At 47.4% G+C, this 21,702-nt stretch overlaps 1 protein-coding gene across 1 annotated transcript in view; it reads right to left on the bottom strand.

The window, feature by feature from the left end:
* The window catches only part of LOC135904508 (uncharacterized), a 40,289-nt gene extending 24,079 nt beyond the window's left edge, over positions 1-16,210 (bottom strand). The window contains exons 1-3 of the mRNA XM_065435292.1: positions 16,035-16,210; positions 11,924-12,066; positions 1,007-1,157 (exon numbers count right to left, since the gene is read on the bottom strand). Of these exons, the coding sequence (XP_065291364.1) occupies positions 1,007-1,157; positions 11,924-12,066; positions 16,035-16,210 (470 nt within the window). The remainder of the gene's footprint in view (positions 1-1,006; positions 1,158-11,923; positions 12,067-16,034) is intronic.
* Positions 16,211-21,702: the final 5,492 nt, after the last annotated feature.

Raw genomic sequence — 21,702 nt, 5'->3', positions numbered from 1 at the left:
TCAGATGGCTCGTGGGTTGAAAAATCCGTTGTCCGGCGTTATGGCACCCAAATTCAAGTTCCAAGTTGGTTCGATTGAATATGGCCAACCGGGTCATAGCTCCAAGTTGGATTCCAGTTGACATCGTGAAGGTCGAGAATCTAGCCCACGAACTTTGGTGTTAACGTAAGCTTAAGGCATTCGAACCCGCGACCCAACTTGGAGAGATGGGCGAACCAGTCTATGTTCAAGGTGTGAGATCGGGCTAGTCAAGCTGTTTACCACAGCTTTTTCTGCAGCTCCCCCTGTCTGTATTTTTTGAGGCAGAAATAAATTATTATTATTATTATAATTGTTGCCCATCTCTTTGAAAGGCGCCGTTTGTTACATTGATGTTGCATAACTAGCCACACCTATGCATATGCAGTTATGACGGACTTTCACTAGTGAGTTTTCTTCAGAGCTAGTCGAAACAATGACGATGATTGTGCGTCGCGTCAAATCATCAACTTTGGGCAACGTTCTACGAGGGAGAGGTAATTTATGCTGTATGCATTACTTGGTGAAGCTTATATGTTGAATTTTGCACTTTATAAGAAGAGTTAGTGCGTGTTTGAAATCAGTGCAATCAGGTTTTTTTCCCTCAGAATGCATCAAGGCCTTAGTAGAAAGCAGACCGACCGCGACCGCACTGCCTGGAGTGGACTTGACTGGGCCTGGTATTACTATTGGTGCCGCCACGTGACCGACCCCGGCGACAATGAGGAAACGAAAGTATTCCTTACGAAATATAAATACGGGCTCTGAATTAACTTTCTCTCACAGATAGCCTCGTTCACTCCAGGGACAATGAGGGAGAACAGTTTCCCAAGTTGGGAGCGCGAACTGTGCTTCTCAAGCTCATTTCGTGATAAATCAAGGCTGGCAGGAAAACTACGGTACTGTCCGCCATGCGACTGCGCCTCACTTCGGTTAAAAGCTGTTAGCCTACACAAATGGAAGACTTTTGTGGAGCAATCACACGTACCAGCAGGTCCTGCGGAGGCCTTCTTCGACGTTGGCGGCTTCTGTCATGTCGGTGGATGCCTTGGACCACTGGATCATGCTCTTGTATTTCTGCGAGCATTTGCCACCTTCCACGAACAGGCTCTTGAAACACGGCGCCAGCCGAAGGTAATCTGCACCATAGGGCATGAATGACTATGTTTTTCTTTATTTTTAGATATGATGATTAGGAGATGCTGGCAACGTTTTGTGCGCCCTCAGCGTAGCATCGTTTCAAGCAAGAACCTAGCGGGGATTATATTCTGACAAGTAAATTGATACAGCATTATCATTTGGGCTTTTTGTTCCTTTACTTCTTTCTTGTACAACAGCCTGATTGTCATAATCTAAGGGCGCAGATTAAGTGTAATAAAGAAAGATAGAAGTACAGGTTTTAGGGGGTCCTGCAAGCTCTTTGAGTAAGGTAATAAATCGTACTTATAGACTCAATACAATGCTTCTGTGAACACCTGAGCAAAACATTCCTCAGTTAGATGCGTTGGGGAACGTACAATGTCGCTTAAGATATTTGTCATGCTTCCCTATGGCTCCGTCAAACTCCTGCAGTCGATGCTGCACATAACGCCATAGCACTCTCATACGACTTTTCGCTAGATGTGGGTAAACGTCACGAGCGACATTAACTCTATCAATGGCCACAAAAGTGCCGGAAACGGTAACAATGCTCGTTATGTTCCATGTGTTAAAAATTATTTTAAAAATTACAGGGTCTTTTATGATCTCTCTTAAGATGTGAACGGCGAAAGCCTACTCTTCCTCCTCTTATCATTCGCCTCTTTCTCTCTGCCTCTTCTCTTTCTCTACTTTCTTGTAGTCATTGCTGCTCACTACTAAGCATTTTTAATAATTTGTAAGTAATTGTGGCCATTAAAAGCCGTTGTTAGACATATTGGTCGTATCGTAGTCATTAGTAGTCAATACAGGTCATTTTAGTCATTATTTATTACTGGTCAGTACTAAGCATTCTAGACATTTCTAATTAATTGTAGTCGTTACAAGTTGTAGTTAGACAAATTTGTCATTTTGTAGTCATTAGAAGTCATTTCAGTCATTATTAGTCATTACTGCTAACTACTAAGCATCTTTAGTCGTTTGTAATCAGTTGTGGTCACTACAAGCTGTCGTTAGTCATGTTGGTCATATTATACTCACTAGTAGTCATTACAAATCATTTCAATCATTATTAGTGGTTACTGGTCATTACTAAGCATTTTTAGTCATTTTAACTTATTGTAGTCGTTACAGTTGGCCGTTAAGACAAATTGGTCGTTTCGTAGTCATTAGTAGTCACTACAAGTCGTTGTTAGTCATTTTAGTCACTACTACTAATTAATAGACATTTCTAGTCACTTCTAATCAATTGCGGTCATTACAAGCCGTCGTCAGACATATTGGTCATATCGGAGACATTAGTAGTCATTATAGATCATTAGTAGTCATTATAAGTCATTACTAGTAATTATTAACCTCTATATATCTCTATTATAACGTTATAATTCACTAACTGTCACTTTCAACAATTTTTCATTCTTTCATCTGTCTTCATATGGCGTGATGACGCTTCGGCTGATGATGATGAAAAGTTTATTTATCCCTTATTAAAGGGAAGGGGGCAACAGAATAGAGGGTGGGGGAGGAACTACTTCAAGTATACCTCCTCTATCCTCTCAGCCCACTCCAGGATGGCCTCCTGAAGGTCGGGGCTCGAGTTGCGTAAGGCAGCCTCCCACTGCTCCTCACTAGATATTAATTAATTGAGGAAAGGGGGAAGGGGGCGCTTAGGGCACCCCCTCATGATGTGGCTTAAGTCTGCTTTGAGAGAGACGCAGAATTTGCAAGAGGGGGAAAGGTAAATGGAGGGATGAAGGGGAGGGAGAAGTGCGAGTTTGCAGCTGTCGCCACAGAACTTCACGCCTGCGCGGGGATTAGCCCATGAGTAGCGGAAAGGTTAAACGGTCAAATCGGTAGTGAGGGCAGATGTCGTGGTAGGTAATAAGCCAATCTCACGCTGTAAACGGAACCTACTCCGTGGCAAGGTCCGACACATGTGATGCCAGAGCTTCGGCTGACACAAACTTCACCATGAGCCTAGAAAGGCTAAAATACCACTGCGTTCAAAGTTGTACTTCCGGCATTCAGTAGGCGTCGTCTGCGCGAGTTGTGCCACCTCCTACGCCGCGCAAGATCGTGGCGTTTTTGAAAATTTGCCGTTTCGCTGACGGCATTCGCGCATTCCAATTCTTCTTTGCCCGTGTGTAGAATCTGTGCACACATAGGCTCAGTTGAACGAAACTAGACGCGCAGCGCGAAGATGATGTTTGTCGCGTCTACAGTGTAGTTATTTGTGTGAAGCGCGCTTTAGCATTCGCTAAAAATGAACGGGAAATTGACGCAGAAAGTTCGGCCAGTTGGTGTTGATGTAGTTGCTCTGATATAGTTACAAGCATGAATAAGACTAAGGAAAAAAAAAAGAGATGGGACAGAGCGCTAGACGTCAACTTATGTTATGGGGTTTTACGTGCCAAAAACCCGATCTGATTATGAGGCACGTCGTAGTGGGGGACGCCAGAAATTTGCACCACCAGGAGTTCTATAACGTGCACCTAAATCTAACTGCACGGGTGTTTTCGCTCTCATCAAAATGCGCCCGCGCCGTGGCCGGGATTCGATCCCGCGACCTCGTGCTTAGCAGCCCAACACCATAGCCACTAAGCAACTACGGCGACAAGCTTCACTCAGAAAAAGATAAGCAAAGACGCCACCGTACGGTACACGGGCAGCAGCTTAGATATTCTGTATGTCCTGCGCTGATAGTAGTATCGCTGCTGGTGAATGACCGCGGTTGCCATCCGAAGAACTGGTTATCACCTGCATGGTACTGTAGGTAGGGTTGTTGCATCCAGGTAGGGATGTTGGTGCGCGTTTACTAGAAGGCAGGTGAATACCGCGTCCAATGCCGACGAAGGCAGCGATGAGCGAATGCGTGGGGCAGCCCGGAACAGCACGAATTTTAAGCGCTCCATTGGCAATGCAGCGTCGAGCGCTCATCCTCCGTATGCAGCTTGATAAAAGGTGAATATATCAGAACGCATGCATTCACGCACACACAAGTATGAATTCGACGTTTACATGCCTGGCGAACCCATCCTTGTGTATATACGATGGCTTGCAGTTTTTACTTACACATTTAACGAAATATGTGAGGCATAAGTGTACCAGGTGATTTATCGTGGGAACTCATGAATTAACGCATTCTGTCGCAGATCACGCAATTCATAACACCAGCCGGAATATTTAAACAGACTGACATTACTTACATGACAAATATCATTGTGGTGTTAGTTAATTAACAAAGTTTTTCCGGTTGATTCTGTGGTCGTAGTAGTGGTGGTGATGTTGATACGGGCGGGGTTAGCCTGGCAGACCTGGCCGGCAATTAGTATGAGCGTCTCTTTCTGCACCAAATATGCTACCATGTATCAATGAGTCGTCTCTCTCGGAGAAATCTGATAAGAAAGCGTGGCACTTCCTAGCGTACTATCTGCGTTTCTTTCTAGAAGTGCAGCTGTCCGGCACGTTCGTGAGGAAATCCTCTTCTTTCCATGCTGCCCAGAACTCTCCTCCTTTGACGACATGAGCGCTTGCAGGACCGGATGAAATGTTCTATATCGCCCACTTCTTTGCACTCGTTGCAAGATGGAGAAGTAGCCCCGCTGGCTTTGAACATCTATGCCGCAGTATGGAGGCCAGTCCTGGTTTTACTCGGTATAATATTTTGTAATTAGTGCATAACATTAGGGAAAATGATCCAATTGCAGAGTTGAAACACAACTAATGAAGTCATATATGCAGCAAAAATCCTATGCTGAGCGCCAGTTTCAAGTAACATATACGTGATGAAAATCTGCTGGCGAAATGTATAAATGTTTCTCAATATGCAGTGCTGACTTTCAGGAAGCATTTACGAGCAGGTTGTTGGCCTGCTGGTCAGATTCCCTCAAACTCCCATTATTTATGTTGGCGATTCCTCCTCTAATTCCCTCATCACCCATCTTTTATTATGTGCGAATTCTAGCTCTTGTTCTGCTTGTTAAATCAATAACTCATCTTCCTTTAACCGTTTCTTTTAGGGCCGTACACGCTTCAAAACACCAAGTTGGAACCGTGATCTCAGTTAGCTTCCTTCATTCAGCTGCACACTTTTCCTAGAGTCTGCATTTTTTTTTTCTCCCATCGGCACCTTATCACATCGAAAGGGCATCGTTAATGACGAAATGCAGTTAAAGGATTCTCAATTTAGGAAAAAGGAGAAACGGTAATAAATGGTATAGGATCACGCGTGCTCCGCACCCCATCCTCTTCGCAGCCTTTGGCATTCGCGAACTGAATGCCTGTTCTCCAGCGTTTCGGTATCGTGACCCGATATTTCCTTTTTTTATGACCCCCTCTGTGACGCTGGCTTTTGTACGGGCGCTAATGCGACCTGGTCTATCTTTTTTTTTTCTGTCGTCGCTACAGCCGCTCGCAGTAGAGAGCTTGCGTGGTGCTCTCCATGACTGCGGAGATGAACTCCGTTCTGAAGCCGCAGATAGCACTGCGCGCAATGGTGTCGCCTTTGCCGTGGTTGTCGGCGGCACTGATGGCTTCGTCGATGACTGCCGCTCGGGTCACACCGCAAAAGATAGGCACCGATGCAGCCTTTTGCGAATGACACTGGCTGCTGCCATTCTTTGGTCTTGCATTGCTTCGTGTTGCGTGGTAACAGATAAAGACGGCTTCCACTGCGGAGCGAATGTCGGCGGCGTACGTGGCATAATGCTACCGAGGATACCTCTACTCGAAAGGCGGGACACGTGATATACTGGAGGCGCGACTGTGTGCAAAAAGCAGCTGATATTTAGCGTCACGAGAAATTACGCTTCACTGAGTGGAGGCCACGGCGTTTGCCCTTCGCCGACCAGCGTGTTTCCGGTCGTGATGTTCAAGTCTCGAATCCATTACGGCGGTTGCAGTGCAGCAATAAAGGATATTTCCTGTCGCTGTTGGCGTTATATCGAACTCGTTTCGTGAGAATCAGGGGCCCTATAACTTAAAAATATTCCGATCTGTTTTTGTTCCAATCTCCTGACGTCAAATTTACGTAACTGCCGACGCAAGCATAGGGCGGTGACCCGCAGCGTTGTTTGAACCGCCGAATCAAGTTTTATCCTCGTTTATAGGTGGTCACTTTTGTTCGCTTTCAAAGCGAATAGCAATGCTTACCTTGAAAAGTTTTCTTATCCTATTGACTGACAAGAAGCGAGGAGCACACAGAAGTGGAGAGGGCTTGTAGCCGAGCTAGCGCAGTCAAACCAGAATACCGCATGAAGAGCTTGATGCCGGCGTCTGTGATAGGCGCGCTTTCGCTTGCTTAGTTCGCTGTGGCTGGTGGGAAATCGCTGCGGCATTGTGCAACGGAATGTTAACGATACCTCTAGAAAAGAAAAGGCAGCGCGATGTATACGTGTCAAAAGGCCTCGCCAACGTTATTAGCCCCGAGAATTAGGAGTGGCGCCCTCTCGCGAGTGACGTCACGGCCAGGACGCCGCTCGCTCCAGCTCGCTCGGCTGCCGCGCGCGCTCGTTCCCTTCGTGTATGCTTGGGGCATGGGTGGCTCGAGCCGTACGTATTGAAGAATACGTCGGCTTCTTTCAGCTGCCATACCTTAACCACAGTTTCTTCTTCAAAAGTGTGTGAGTCGAGAAACTTTGCGGCTTGGATATCGCAAGCTAAGTAGCGTTAAAGGGGTCTACTAGGTTTTGCAATGCATATATACGCCGTGTCTATCGGTAAATTTTGACTAAAAAAGAATATCTGCAAATTCAACGCGCGAAGTTGTGTATGATGCTTCGCTAAACATTTAACATTCCTTTAGTATTTAGCTATGAGAGGCATTGCATTTTACGTGGAAGAAAAATTTGGTAATTGGCGTCAACATGTTATCTGATTTTAGAAAGACACTGCCCAGCGAAGCTCTCATCATGATTCCTATTACTCTGGTGTGTTGTTCTATTCAAATATGGCCATTCATTATTGCGCAAAAAAATAGTTAGGCGCGAATTTCTTTTGAAAAAGTTTGCTGCTACTTTCATCCCCCTCTGAAACAGGCCTCCAAAAAAACGAATTGCTCATGGCTGCTAACACGACGGCGCGTCATGTAGAGTATTTACATAGTTAATTGCAGTTATACAATATATGAAAGGACAGTGAAATATTTCCACAATAACAATGCAAAACACACTGCGGCATTGAAATAAATAAATGATATACACTTGGTAACATAGACAAAAAAGAGGAACATAGCATACATTATTAATCATTAACAAACGCGCTCTAAAGAGGTGAGTTGAACGTGTAGCACGGAAAAGGGAATATATATTGGTGCATTCCTATTTGTACTCTGTAAATAGCCGTAAGCCTTCATTAACTTTACTTCAAATTTCCGCCGCTTAAAAAAATAAACACGTGAAGAACCGCCTAATGTTGACAAACAGTTAAAGAAGCAAGTGAGGCGTGTAGAATCTAAGCTCCAGTATTAGTTAAGTCCCCGTGCTACTGCCGAGCGTTTCTGTGAGGAAATGCAAAAATTCGATATTGTACCATGAACTATTCGTCGTGAGCAAACCTGTTTTAGCGGAATAAAATCAACGTAACTGCTGTAGAACTCATATATAGCCAGCTTTCTGAAATACTTGTTGCACCGCGGGAGGTATGGTATCATAACTGGATTCCTATAGGCTATGCTTTTGCGATTGTCTATCCGCGTATGAAAAACCCGCGATGGGGTGGTCTGCGTCGCTTCGGCTGGCACTGTAGCGTTGCCTTCGAGAGCTGCATTGTTGTCTAAGAAATTAGCTCTTTGAATAAATGTTCGCAAAGGAAGACGTCGTAAAAATATATTTGAGACGACCACCTTAAGTATACAAGCAGAGAGAACGAGGGCGAACAAACGAAAACACCGCAGAAAGCGCCCGGACAACGCCCTAACTGTAGCAGACGACAGGCGCGAGTCCGTGCCCTGACGTCACGCGAGCGGCGCTCGCAGCGCCGCTCGTGTTCGTTCTCGGGGCTAATACTGTCAAGTAAAATGTTTTATTATACACAAATGAATTCGTTGTCACCGGCACCTCCAAGTCAGTGACAACGCGAAGAGCGATCGGAGTGCAGACGTCTCTTTTTCCTTTCGAATTGAACGGTCCAGTCTCCGGCTATTTCCGAAAAAAAAATACGTTTTTGTTCGGTGCATGTTTAATGCTCAAAGATCACTTTGACGAGGTGAGTTCTCGCGGTTTGGTGACGTCACGTGACAGAAGTCCAAGTTGGCGCTGCCCGAAACGTTTGACAAATAGTGATGGGATTAAGGCGGAAAAGGCCTGGCATCGGAAATAATTTTTCATTCGGTCGGTCTAATCATGCATACTCAGTGTCTACGGGTCATACGATATGCGGAGTTCTTGCGGTTTTCTTGACGTCGCGGGACCGACAGGCGAAGGGCGAGGGGGGGTGGGCGTGGATTGTAGCCCGAAATATTTTTTATCTGTCATGGAGGGCTGGTTCCATAATTGGAATAGAAACAGTTTGTAATTGCTTCACGCTATAGCACCCCAGGCTGATGTCATCTTAAGCTGTAAACGTGTCGGTACGGTTAGTTAGAAGCACAATAATTAAATTGCTCAAAGCCATGAGAATGTGTTACCAGCGACGACGGCATCGGGCGATCAGCCGGTTGGGCCATAAAGGTAATTTCTCTCTCTCTTCATCGGGCACTCATTACGATTACTGTAACGATTTTGCTGCGTTTAATGGAGATACTACATCCAAACGTTACAAAGAAAAAAAAACACCTGTTTTTCTTTTCGCAGTTCAAAAGCAAAACAGCTGTATCTATATAGTATACTGGAGTGGCGAGGAATTTTCGGGTTTATATGTCACCGTAGTCCAGCTTTCCTTCTGCATTTAGATCATGCAGGAAGGCATTCACTCTTTCGGAGTTCACTGAAGCTAACCGTATCCGCTTCCTTGAGAGCAAGGATTTATCAATAACAGTGAGGGACTGCATGCACGAAATAAGAAAAAGAGTAAGGGGCAAATTACTGCAAAACAAAAATATGCGTATTGCGGGAATCGACGTAATCAAGCGAAGCTTTCTGTTCTGTTTGATTTCATTGATGATAATTAGCGGTGATGTCGACGACGAAAGTTTAATTTCTGCATCTTTTAGTGCAATACGAGAGTGGTGAGTTGATGTTAAATGTTACCGTGCGTGCACCACTGATGTTTGTCTGCGTAGTACACGGAATACAGAGCGAGGAATGTTCGCTTGAGGCGTTATTGTGCGCCATCGCATCGTTGCAAAAGTGTTAAAAGTTTACTTGAATTATGGGACTGTACGCGCCAAAACCACAATCGCATTATGAGGCACGCAGTATTGGCTGACGACGGATTAATTTTGACTCCCGGGGTTCGCTAACGAGTTCCTAAACTTAGGTAGACGAGCGTTTTTGTATTTCGCCAGAGCCCGCAACCTCGAGCAATGCCATAGCTACGAAGCTACCACGGCGTGCGCAGAAGTGCTGCATTGAAGCGCGACGCCTAGACACTACGGTGCTTTAATGCGGCTTTGAGTCTGCACGCCGTGAGTCAATTGTCCGCTTGACGAATTTGCATAGGGTTTATTTTCAGAAATAGCAGAAATGTACCGTACCTTCAACTTAAATATATCCAGTTTTCCGCAACCTCTGTCGTGTCTAGCAGTAGCTAGAGTACGTAGGGGGGCGCGCACATCGAGCACCCTAGTAGTAGCGTTTCCTCGCTTTCTCACGCCGCATTTTCCCTCTCCCGCCCTCCCCCCCCATGTAAGCGAGTGGCCAGCGAAGAGGCTGTTGTTATTGACTCGTTTTGTGGATGCATTGGTTCATCCCATTATCTGCCTCCTCTCCCCCCTCCTTCATACTATTCCATATACTTGCTCTGTGGATGGTTGCACGTTAGTATAAAAGTACGTGCTGCAGCTTCTGCAAAGCTTTTGCGGAGGGTCACGGATAAGTACAGCCGTCAAGACGCTGTTGCGGTGACGCCCAGGGAGCTACAGAGGATATTGTGCATATTCGACGCGGTGCAAAGGTCCAAACGATTCTCTCGCATCGCCTTTCCTCTCTGCCACGCTCCTGCAATGTATATATACGCTCTGAACCACCCCCGACGCCACGTGCAAGAAAACAGCGGCAGCGGTGGCGGCAACGGGAAAGTCGAAAAAAGAGGCAAAGAAAGCGTCGTTTTAAACGTGTGTTCGTAGCGCTGCACTGCTTGGGTTTCCTCAGACTGCTGGACGCCGCTGCAGTCGAGAACCTTCCAACTGGTTGACAAGAATCGGCAAGATGACGCCAACGCTATGTGAAGGATTATTATTTCAAATCTTGACATTTCGGCCCCCACACGCGGTCGCCTTGCTTGCAATCAAGTAAACATTATTGTGAACAAGGCTCCCATGTGGGGACAGAAAAGTCAATTTTTGTAAGGCGAAGCTTCTTTGCCTCTTCCTTCGACTTTCCCACTGCTGCTTGTGCTGCTGTTGCTGTCTGGCCCACCATGTCAGGGGGTGGTTCAGAGTGTGTGTGTACATGTCAGAAGCGCGGTAGGGAGGAAAGATGACGCGAGAAACTCGTTCGGACCTTTGCACCACGTCGAACTGCACAACGCCCCCTGAAGCTCCTTTGGGGTCTGTTACACTAGCCTGTTGGCAACTGTAATTATTCGTGATCCCCCGCAAAAGCACTCCAGAAATTGCAGCGCTTACCTTTCTACTAGCAAGCAAGTCCAGAGCGAAACTAGATAGAATCGGAGGCAGACAATGGGTAGAACCGACCAGTCACAAAACCAGTGAACAGCCTTGCCTCTCTTCGCTCGCACTTCCCATACGGGGGTGGGGGGAAGCGGGGGATATAGGGAAAAGGTGAGGACACGACAGCTGTTGCTGGCAAACGGGATAAATTTAAGTTCAAAGCACGGCACGCCACGTTTCTGCTACTTCTGAAACATAAACGCCATGTAAACTTGTCAAGCAGACAACTTGCGCAGGGTGTGCAGAAGCAGAGCCGCATTTAAGCGCACCGCCGGTTCTAGGAGATATTCCGGAAGCGGTCACACGTCAAATCAACACTTCTGTGCCCCCGCTGTAGCTTTCCGGCTCGTGTATTGCTCCAGGTCACGGGTTTGATCCCTACCACGGCAGTGGCATTTCGACAGGGGCAAAATAATAAACGCTTCCGCACTTAGTGTTAAGGACACGTTAAAGAATACCGCGGTGTCAAAAATTAATGCGCAGTGCGCCACTGCGGCGTGCCTCATGATCCGATTGTGGTTTTGGCACGTAGGGCGCCATAATTCAATTAAAGTTTCATACTTCTGTGACGATGTGATGTGGCATGTGAGACGATGAATATGCCCAACCTTATTAGAGGTTATGGGTTATGGTACACAACAACGCCTCAAGCAAACTCCCCATTTGCGTTGCGTGTGCTACGCAGACAAACAGGAGTAGCCCACGCAAGGTAACGTTTAACATCAACTCACCACTCTCGTGTTGGGCTAAATGTTGAAGAAATTAAACACTCGCCGTCGATATCACGACTAATTATCAACAATTAGAGCAAACAGCACAGAAAGCTTAGCTTACATCGATTCCTACGGTGCGTGGGATCCGCATATTTTTCCTTCTTTCTCCATCATGGTCGGTGTTGTTGGCTGAATATCGTGCTTTAAATCGAACGTAGCTAACTGACTCCTCCCATCTTTTCTTGGAAGAAAAGATAGGGGATTTCTTTCCCCCAAGAGCACTCACCATTCTGCATACTTCCCGGGCTGCACAGCTCATTCATGACCTGACGCGTGCCGTGTACCACATCGTTGTAGAGGATCTGCTTGAGTCTGTCCGAGCAGCGGGACATGTGCTCGTCGACGCAGCGGTGGCCCGCCTTCCACTTGCTGTGTCCCGCGAGGTCCCGTTGCAAGCGTGGCAAAAGGGGTTGAAAAAGGCTCAATGCAATGCGCACTTGTTCAGGCAAGCAGGGACGAACCACTTCGGACATACTCATTCTGGGCACGCTATTTATTATCACTGCCAATTCAAGGCCGAGCAAGCATGAATAGATGGAGTAAGCGCGTGTCCTGCGCATTCAGGTTCGCCTGCATTGCTGATAATGGTTTCACGTAGGCTCTTTCATGTAGATTAGGAATCGCACCGTGTTGGGAAACTGCCTGCGTGACGATTGCAGATTTCAGCTAGTAGAAATTACGTGTAAAGCTTATCTAGTTAGATTAGCCATGTTCACGCTTTAGCTATTGCTTGCGCTATTTGTGTCTATACTCACATACATATATGTATGTTATAACATCCAGCACAGTTAGTGTACACAACCGATATGCGGTAACATAAATCTGGTCGTGAGTGTGCTGAATGGCGGTGCTTTTGTCATATGTAAGAGGCATGCGGCACAAGTCGAAAAGAAGAGGACGATGTGCCCGAATTGGTCCGAACGGCACGAGCCCTCGAGGCCCGTGACCCGAGCTGTGATCGGGAGAGAAGCGGCGCTGAGCGGGCATTATCAACGTGGCTCTGGCCCAAGAAGGTTGAAGCGTCAACATCGCACAGGCGACGGGAGTCATGGAGGTTCGGTCAAGCCCGTGACGCTGGCGATTCGGGGTGTGGCCGTGGTCCTCGGCGACGTTGGAGCGAGACTCCTTGGACCTGCTGCAGCCTCTCACGGTGGTGCCGGGCACTCCAGGAATCGTCCCCCTTCAGAGGCAGACCAGCACGTACGATAGTCCCGGGGCGTCTCGTCGGCACTCGAATAAGTAGCGGCGGAACCCGGCATTAGGCCTAGCCAGGGAGGCCGGAATACCACGCAACCGACAGAGTTCGGGACACCGACATCCGAGTCGTACGAGCTGGCCGGCCGATACCAAGGCAGCAAAGCTTGCTAAGTCGGCGGGAGCGCCGACTATGACCAAGAGTTGACGCGCATCGGACTTGGAGATACGTGAGGCGATAGAACATTGTAAGAGCATCCCTTTTTGTTAACGCGCAGCCATAGGCTAGGCTTGCCGGACTTTCACGTGGAACGCCCTAAAGACTGACATGGCCGGCAATAAGGACGTGTTTAGTCACTTTTAAGTACGTGGCTTAGGTGCTGATGGCGCTTCATGGTGTTTTAGTTATCAGTGTTGCTTTGAGTTTTTGAGTATGGATAAATTAAAATCTGTATGCTGTGCTTCCCTGCGCCTCCCGATTCCACCTCTCCTAACATCAGCACGGCCCCGAGATCAGTGACACGCGACTCACCAAAGTGTTCGCGACAAAGATTGGTCCCCTTTTCAGGAGTTCTTTAAAAAAGTGCCTTCTGTCGGTCTTCATGGTGGCGAATTTCGCTCTCCCGCTGTGACTTGGGTGCTTTTTCTAGCGTCGTCGTTTGTTGCTACAATTTCTTGCTATATCTGGAAAGAAATTGTTCACCCACGACTTTGACGCAAACCCCTTCATACGTTTTGTCCTCGAACAGTTCTATCCATCTCTCAATATAATTTGTTAGACGACGCGCGAACTGCTTGCCTGTTTCAGAATTTTCAGGCTTACGTGGCCTAAACTTCTTTCAGAACCCTTCTGCGGTCAAACTGAAATAGTCTAATGACTCCCCTGCTGGCATACGCCCAAAAGACGCTCAGAGCCCCGCCCACTTAACACAGGCTCAAAGCGTTAGCCCACTCGCTCCTCTCCCAGCCTTGCCCGATTGCTATCCTTTCAAACAGATGCAAATACGCATACAGGTCATCCCTCCGCTTATCGAAAGTGCCATCAATTTCCTAGGGCAAATCTGCCTTGGCCTGGAAGAAGGTGAGCCGGATGACGCCGATGCGGGCGTACTCGTGCCTTCACGAGAGCCCGCACTCATCTCTGGTAGCTTTATCTTCAGCTCCAAAATTTCTTCTTCTCTTTTGTGCTCTTCGCACGTTCGTTCGTGTTGTTTTTCTTTTTCTTGTTGAGTGCACTCGAATAACTTTATCGCCTCGTCCTTTGAAAGGTTTAAATCTTTAGCTATTGCCGCCAGGCGTTCCCACTCCATCTCTAAACCATCAAGATTTGTGACAGGGCCGAAATAGAATCTTAAAAATATCCTTGAACGTATCCTATCCTGGGACGTATCCTGGTACGGATTCTATCGTGGGACGTATTCTGGTACGGATTCTATCCTGGCAGGCTCGCCAATTTTTGACGCGAACACTTTGGTGTTTCGCGTGTCACGGATCTCGGGGCCGTGCGGATGTTAGGAAAGATGGAGTCGGCAGACGCAGGGCAGCACGGGAAACAGATTTAAATTTACCCATACTCAAAAACTCAAAGCAAAACTAATAACTAAAACACCATGAAGAGCCATCAGCCCCTAAGCCACGTACTTAACAGTGATTAAAAATGTCCTTATTGCCGGCCACGTCAGTCCTTAGCGCGTTCCACGTGAAAGTCCGGCAAGCCTAGCCTATGGCTGCGCGCTAACAAAAAGGCATGCTCTTACAAAGTTCTATCGCCTCACGTATCTCCAAGTCCGATGCGCGTCAGCTCTTAGTCATAAGCGGTGCTCCCGCCGACTCCGCAAGCTTTGCTGCCTTGGTATCGGCCGGCCAGCTTGTACGTCTCGGATGTCGGTGTCCCGAACTCTGTCGGTGACGTCGCACTCCGGCCTCTCTGGCTAGGCCTAACGCCGGGTTCCGCCGCTACTTATTCGAGTGCCGACGAGACGCCCTGGGGACTATCGTACGTGCTGGTCTGCCTCTGAAGGGGGATCCTTCCTGGAGTGCCCGGCACCGCCGTGAGAGGCTGCAGCAGGTCCAAGGAGCCTCGCTCGAACGTCGCCGAGGCCGACGGCCACAGCCTGAATGGCCAGCGTGGCGGGCTTGAGCGAACCGCCATGGCTCCTGTCGCCTGTGCGATGCTGACGCTCCAACCTTCTTGGGCCAGAGCCACGTTGATAATGCCAGCGCAGCGCCGCTTCTCTCCCGATCAAAGCTCGGGTCGCGCGTCTCAGGGGCTCGTGCCGTTCTGAGCGATCCGGGCCCATCGTCTCCTTCTTTTCTTTTTGTGCCGCATTTGCCTCGTACATCTGACAGCTTTATAAACGCATCCTATACACTAAAAGCTATCCGAAAGAAAAGTCAAAAGATGTGTGCAGTTAAGGCTATAGTAACATGTTAAACTGCAACCCTGCCTTATTTATAGAAGCATAGGTTCCAAACTAGTAGTGCGCAACTAAATGTCTCAGCATCTAAATTTTTACGGAGGGTAAAGTAGTTGTTTTTAGCAATTCCCGATACTCAGCAGTATCAAACTATTTTGTTAGACCGTCGTGCATTTGCAAGTGCGTACAACAATGTCGTTCCAACAAAAACGTAGCTTTGACCACTCGTTTAGAATCGCATGTTACTTTATACCTGCTTCTCGCCGTACAAACAGACTAAACCACAGCCGAATTGCCATCGTCTCAAAAACAGTATAAAAGCCTATTACATTGTTCCTTTGCTGTGAAGTGTTAGAGACGACAGCAAATTAGGGCTGGGTGAATCGATGACAAAAGGCACGATGAGTCCGTGTCTAATCGCAATCATCTGAGCGTAAGTGGCTATGCCTTTCTCTTTCTTTATTCTCTTTCGGGGGGGGAGGGAGTTTGCTAAGAAAACACCAAGTTTCAAAGTAGATTCTGCACATGTCTGTATAGATAATCTGTTGACCGTTTTTCTTTAGCAAAATATTATTCAGTTTGTCATTATCGTAGCTTCCATATGGTTCTTATTCTTAGATTGATGCTAAGAAGTGCAAAATAAGCCCAGTCAGGAGTACCTGCTGCGCAATAAGTAATGTCCGCTCAAGTTCTCGCCCTTCAGTCATGGCGCATGCTTGTACAGACCTGCAGAGAATGTCCAGCTCGTGCCTGGTGGAGGCGAGTGCAAGCTCGTCCGACTCGGTGATGCTGCTGAGCTTGCGCATGCAGGCGTCAAACTCGGCCATGCTGCAGCTCGCATTTGACGACCCCTGCGGTGTGGAGGCCGGCGGCAACCGACCACCACCAGCTGCAAGTGGCATGTGATTAACAATGCTTAGATGGCGTGCTTCGCACTGCACACAGCTTATTATTGTTTATTGATTGATGCATCTGTCTGTCTGTCTGTCTGTCTGTCTGTCTGTCTGTCTGTCTGTCTGTCTGTCTGTCTGTCTGTCTGTCTGTCTGTCTGTCTGTTCGATAGCAATTACATGGAAAGTTCAGACGCATTTCTACCGTAGCATTGATGTTTCGTATAAAGGATCTGTAGGAGGCAAGGCAAGGAGGGGAACGTCCTACTATGGCGGCTGCCACGTATGGCGCGTCCGTGTGGGCCCTATCTTGAAAGCGATCTGGGATGGGGACAGAGTCTAGGTGCGACGAGGGCTGACAGCTTCTTATGCTCTGTGTTTCCGCCTGTTAATTTGCGTTGAAGCAAGAGGCAGCCCAAAGGTCAATCCGCTCGCTGCTGCGCCTGCCCTTCCTCACTACAGCGTTTTGACAGCGAGTTTTTGCGGTCATCGAGTGAGATGTGTTCAAGTTTCCTCGTGTCCGCGTGACACCATGCTTCTTAATTTATTTAGTAAGCGAACATTTACAAATTTATACGGCCGATAAAACTACTATCCTTTCTTATATAGCTGTCTACTAATTTGCTATCGTAATCGATACTTCGCCTTTCGGGCTAAACCGCTACTTATTCTTTCCATCACGTTGATCCATTTTTTTTATTTACTTAACGTGTTGTCAATGTCCATTGGCGTTACAGAGGAGAGTGAGGGTACGTGGTCTATCACATAGCGCAAGCTTCGCCAACGCTGTCAAGCAAGTGACTTATCCACCGTGTTTTTACAAGGGGACTTACATTCGTCCCCATGCCCCACGATGTCTCTAAAGACGTCCCTTGTTCGACGAGCGTTGATCATTTCAAGTCTTCATTTCCTTGTCTATCTCTGTTTTGCAAGATACGACAGAGAGAGGGAGAGAGGGCTCTTTATTAGAAAAACAGAGAATTTTGCCGGCGCGTATATGACCGCTGGCATGCTACTCTCTATAGGGATGGGGAATGGGATTAAAAGATTCCAGAAGAGAGTGGGAGAAAAAAAGGATAAAAATAAATATGAAATGTCCGTGTAGACCTGATACTAATATTTACAGGTGACATATGGCGGGTAAATTTAGGCTGTTGTATATGAAGTGTGCAATTTTTAAAGCTTTCCTATTAGACCAATTGCTGACAGGTATTTAAACAATAAATCCAAAACCCGTCGCCGTTTTCAAGGGCCGGGCATTGGACCTAAGATGCTCGGGAACGTTAACGGTTCGTGGCAAATCATATCCATTTGTTGCTCAAAAAATTGTCTCTAGTCGCGGTACGTGGGGCATTCTAGTAATATGTGCTCCATTGTCTCTAAGTTGCGACAGTTATCACAGTATGGGTTAGTGGTAAGCCTTATGCAGTACTGATAATTGTTCGTGTATGCCACGTTCAGTCGAAGACGATGGTACAATGTCTCTGAGTGTCGAGGAAGTGGTCGTGGAATTTTCGGTCTCATTTCTGGGTCAATGTAACGCAGGAAGTTATCTTGGTGAAGCGGCAGATTCCGGATGCGGTCTTTTTCTTGATAGGCATATTTTTTGCCATGTTTGAAGTGTCGGCTTTTGTAAAAAATGTTCTTTTGAACTTGCGGTATTGGAGTCCATTTCTGGCAGCTTCATCCGCTGTTTCATTTCCCGAAATGCCGGCATGGCCAGGTATCCACTGGAACTTTATGCAATGCCCAGCAATATTAGACCTGTGGTGAAGATAAGCAATGTCAAATGCCGCAGGTTGATTATTGCAACGCTTGCGCCTGTTCCACATATTTTGTAGGGCTGCTTTTGAATCTGTGAAAATAACCCATGTCTTTAGCGGCTGCTGTCGAAGTACATACACAAGGGCCTCCTTAATGCCATATAGCTCGGCTGAAGTAAATAATGTCGCTCGCTCAAGACGAAGCCCTGTAGAGGGAACAAAAAGTCCGCATGATGAACGATGTGGAGTTGTAGAGCCATCTTTGAAAATGTGCGTTGCGGCTGCATATTCTTTGTGCATAGATTCCAAAGCTATCTGATAAGTCGCTGCTTGAGGCATTTTCTTTTCCGCACTGGTTCCAGGTATATATGGCACGATTTCCAGTGGGGACAGTGTCCATGGTGAAATGTTTTGTGGCACAATTTGTGACGCCTGAGCAGGAATCGAAATTGATATGCTTCCAACGGCCTGCCCAAAGCTAGATGTAGCACGGGTTTAAAAATTGAGTCTTCGTACGAATGACGAGACGGAGGTGAATCCGAAGTGTCTCCTGCGAAAATAGCACTTCGAGAGGCAGGCATCCAGCTACTGCTACAGTTCCTGAGCGGGACGACCCCTTCGGAAGGCCAAGACATACGGGAAGGCAGTTGTTTCGAGCTGCGTCAAGTTTTCTCTTGCTTGTGGGAGACAGCTTGTGCAGGATCGGGAGGTAATACCGTAGTCTTCCGTCGACGTAGGCAATCAATCAATCAATCAATCAATCAATCAATCAATCAATCAATTATTGAAAGTTTATTTCATCAGAAAGTTCTGGGTGGTTTTCAGGGCTAAAAGCTGCAGTAGGCAGCTTGACTGAGTCCCTGGAGGCCCTGACATCGGCAGTATGTGACGTTTACACCACATATATGCATATTTGATCATAGTTATACCATGTGAGTAATTACGTAAGGATCACTTCAAGTTAACATACAGAGTTACAGCAGCATTCACATCAATTGTTTTATACAGCATAAACATCATCGTATAAAGACTTTTGACTGCACAAAATAAAATAAAAGTAAAGAAAAATAAAATTATTGTAATTTAACAGGTTTTAACAGGTGCTCCTCCATAATGCTTTATACGGAGGAGCATTATTGATCGACAGTTGGTGCCCCACTGTGATCCGGCTAAAAATCGTAATACGTGCGACGCCGAGGAAATCTCACTCAGTTTTTTCACTTGGGGCGACCATGTGAGGTTCCACTTGATCGTCACTCCAAGAAACCTTCGCGTATTGACGTATGGAAGGGCACGACCTCCCAACACTAGTGGGTATTTTTCCATGCACCTCCGCGTAAAAGCCAAGGCAACGCTTTTGTCGGGGGACAATTTCAGACCCCTTGGATTTAGGTAGGCTGATATGTTTCTTAGCGTTCTCTGGAGACGTTGTTGGGTGTAACTGCGATATCGCGCCCCACTCCAAATGCAGATGTCGTCCGCATACAGTGTGATTTTGACGCCGCGGGGCAGGTTTCTTCTGAGATGGATGTGGACTAAATTAAATAATACCGGGCTTAATACAGAACGTTGCACTCCCTTCTCGACGGCATAAAGCGCCGTGGGGCCATCCGGGGTACACATGAAAAGTTGGCGTCCTTGAAGATAGTCTTCAAATCATGCGCAAAGCCGTCCTCCAAGACCAAGGCATATTGAAAAGGAACAGTATTGCTGTCTTCCAAGACCAAGACAGATTGAAAAGGAACAGTATTGCTGTCAACGCAGCTGGGCAATCGCTTCCATTCGGAGGCTGCGCAATTCAAATGTGATTATGAGGTTGGTTTGGCAGCTTTGTACGTGCATTCGTTGAGTCGGTGGTCTGCTCGCGATGAGATGCAGGAAAACGGTAAGAGCAGATAATGTTTGAGTTGACAATTCGCGTTGTAAACTTTAAAACTCAAAAACTAATGGGCAACATCAAAATAAATTATGGAGTTTAACGTCACAAAGGAACTCATGGGATATGGCGGATGCGGCAGTGGGCAGCTCCAGGGTATATTTTACCACATGAGCATGGTACAACGCATGGTACAACGGCGATTTTTGATGATATCCCCTGAGCAATATGGTCGCCATGACCGGAAGTTGAAGCCGCGATAAATTACTTATACATTGTCACAGCTATTGAGCCACCTCGGCGGGTAAGGAGACTGCCTTTTTGAAAAGCCTGACCGGTTAAGCTAAGCGTTACTACAGATATTGTGGGCGTTTATTACGCTCGTCATCATCTCTATATTATCATCATCATCCTATGTTGATCGATCGTCATGTTCAGTTTCTGGGATCATCATAATCGGGTGTGTGGCTTTGCTGGTTCAATGCCGAGTACCAGGGCAAAATAACCATCGCTCCAACAAAGACATCATACGTCGTGAAGGGGACTTTTCAATCCTCAGTCCTCTACCCGCTCAATCTACCCCCTGGAGCTTCGTTCAGGTCACCGCTTGCGCCCACTGTCCACTAGCATGTCTCCAGCCGACCCACCCTCCACTTCTACCGCTACTGTTCCGACACCGCAAGCCGCCCCTTATATCCTAAGCAGCCACCAGCGTGACCACCATTTCTTCCCTGATCACCTTGAGGATTATGTGAAGGACTGGCTGGACGACTACGAGCGAGTAAGTTCCGCTAATCATTGGGACGACACCCTCAAGCTTCGCCATGTCCTCTACTTGATAGGTGCGGCGAAGACATGGTTCTTCAACCACGAGACAGAATTTAGTGACTGGGCTGCCTTTAAGCAGCAACTCCGCCAAGTATTTGGTACCCCGGCGGTTTGTTTTATCAACGCGAAGAAAACCCTCGATATTCACCAACAGCAGCCAGGTGAGTCTTACACATGATGCAAGAACATCCTTACGCAGGATGTTCTTGAGCTCTGCCGCCGTGTGAGTTCATCTATGTCAGAGTCAGACAAAGTACGCCCCATTACGAAAGCCATTAGAACAGCCGTCTTCAATGCCCTTGCAATCAAGAACCCCGCTACAATCGCTGACGTCGTCACAACGTGTGAGTGCCTGGTCGAACTTAAGTTTGTTCGCCTTCAGCCGGACGTTAGCGAATATTGTTCCACGGCGGAGCCACAACTGCGCATCAATGATCAGAACAATGATACGCGAAGAATTACAATAATTGGGCTTGTCATCACCGTCGGTGTGCCCCAGTCCGCCTTCTAGCGCGGCCTCGCGTGACGTCATCAGGAATGAACTGGCCTCCTTGATCTGCTTTGCGCACGGGCAACCCTCCATCTCTCGTCCGCTACCAACGTGCGCGAAAGTTTCTGTCTTGCCTCCAGGCAACGTCAACTGAACGGTGCCGTTAACAACCTATGCGTCCGTTGCTGCCGCGCCTCCACAAAACATCCCATCCATGCCGCCTGAGTTTTCATCGGCCCATCTTACTGCAAGGGCTGCCGAACCACCTACCATTCTGTACTACCCGCCATGGCGTCCGTCACGTCCCACGTGCTATAATTGCGGCTATCGCAGCCATATTTCACGTTTCTGCCGCAAGCGCCAGCACGACGAGCGTAGGGGGTACGAAATGTCTGAACGCAAGTTTTCAGTGGAGCCTGTTCCCAAAGCCGGCGTTTCTCTTCACCTCCGCTCCGCTCTACAACTCCGCCCGCATCGACTGAAGACCGAAGCACTTACCGTTCAGCCAGACGCCGCTCCCCTTCACCATTCTGCCACTCCACATCAC

Source organism: Dermacentor albipictus, chromosome 2 (assembly GCF_038994185.2).
Source record: "Dermacentor albipictus isolate Rhodes 1998 colony chromosome 2, USDA_Dalb.pri_finalv2, whole genome shotgun sequence".
NCBI classification, from domain to species: Eukaryota; Metazoa; Arthropoda; class Arachnida; order Ixodida; family Ixodidae; genus Dermacentor; species Dermacentor albipictus.
Note: the sequence above shows the minus strand (reverse complement) of the source record. Positions and strands in the feature narration are given on the sequence as shown.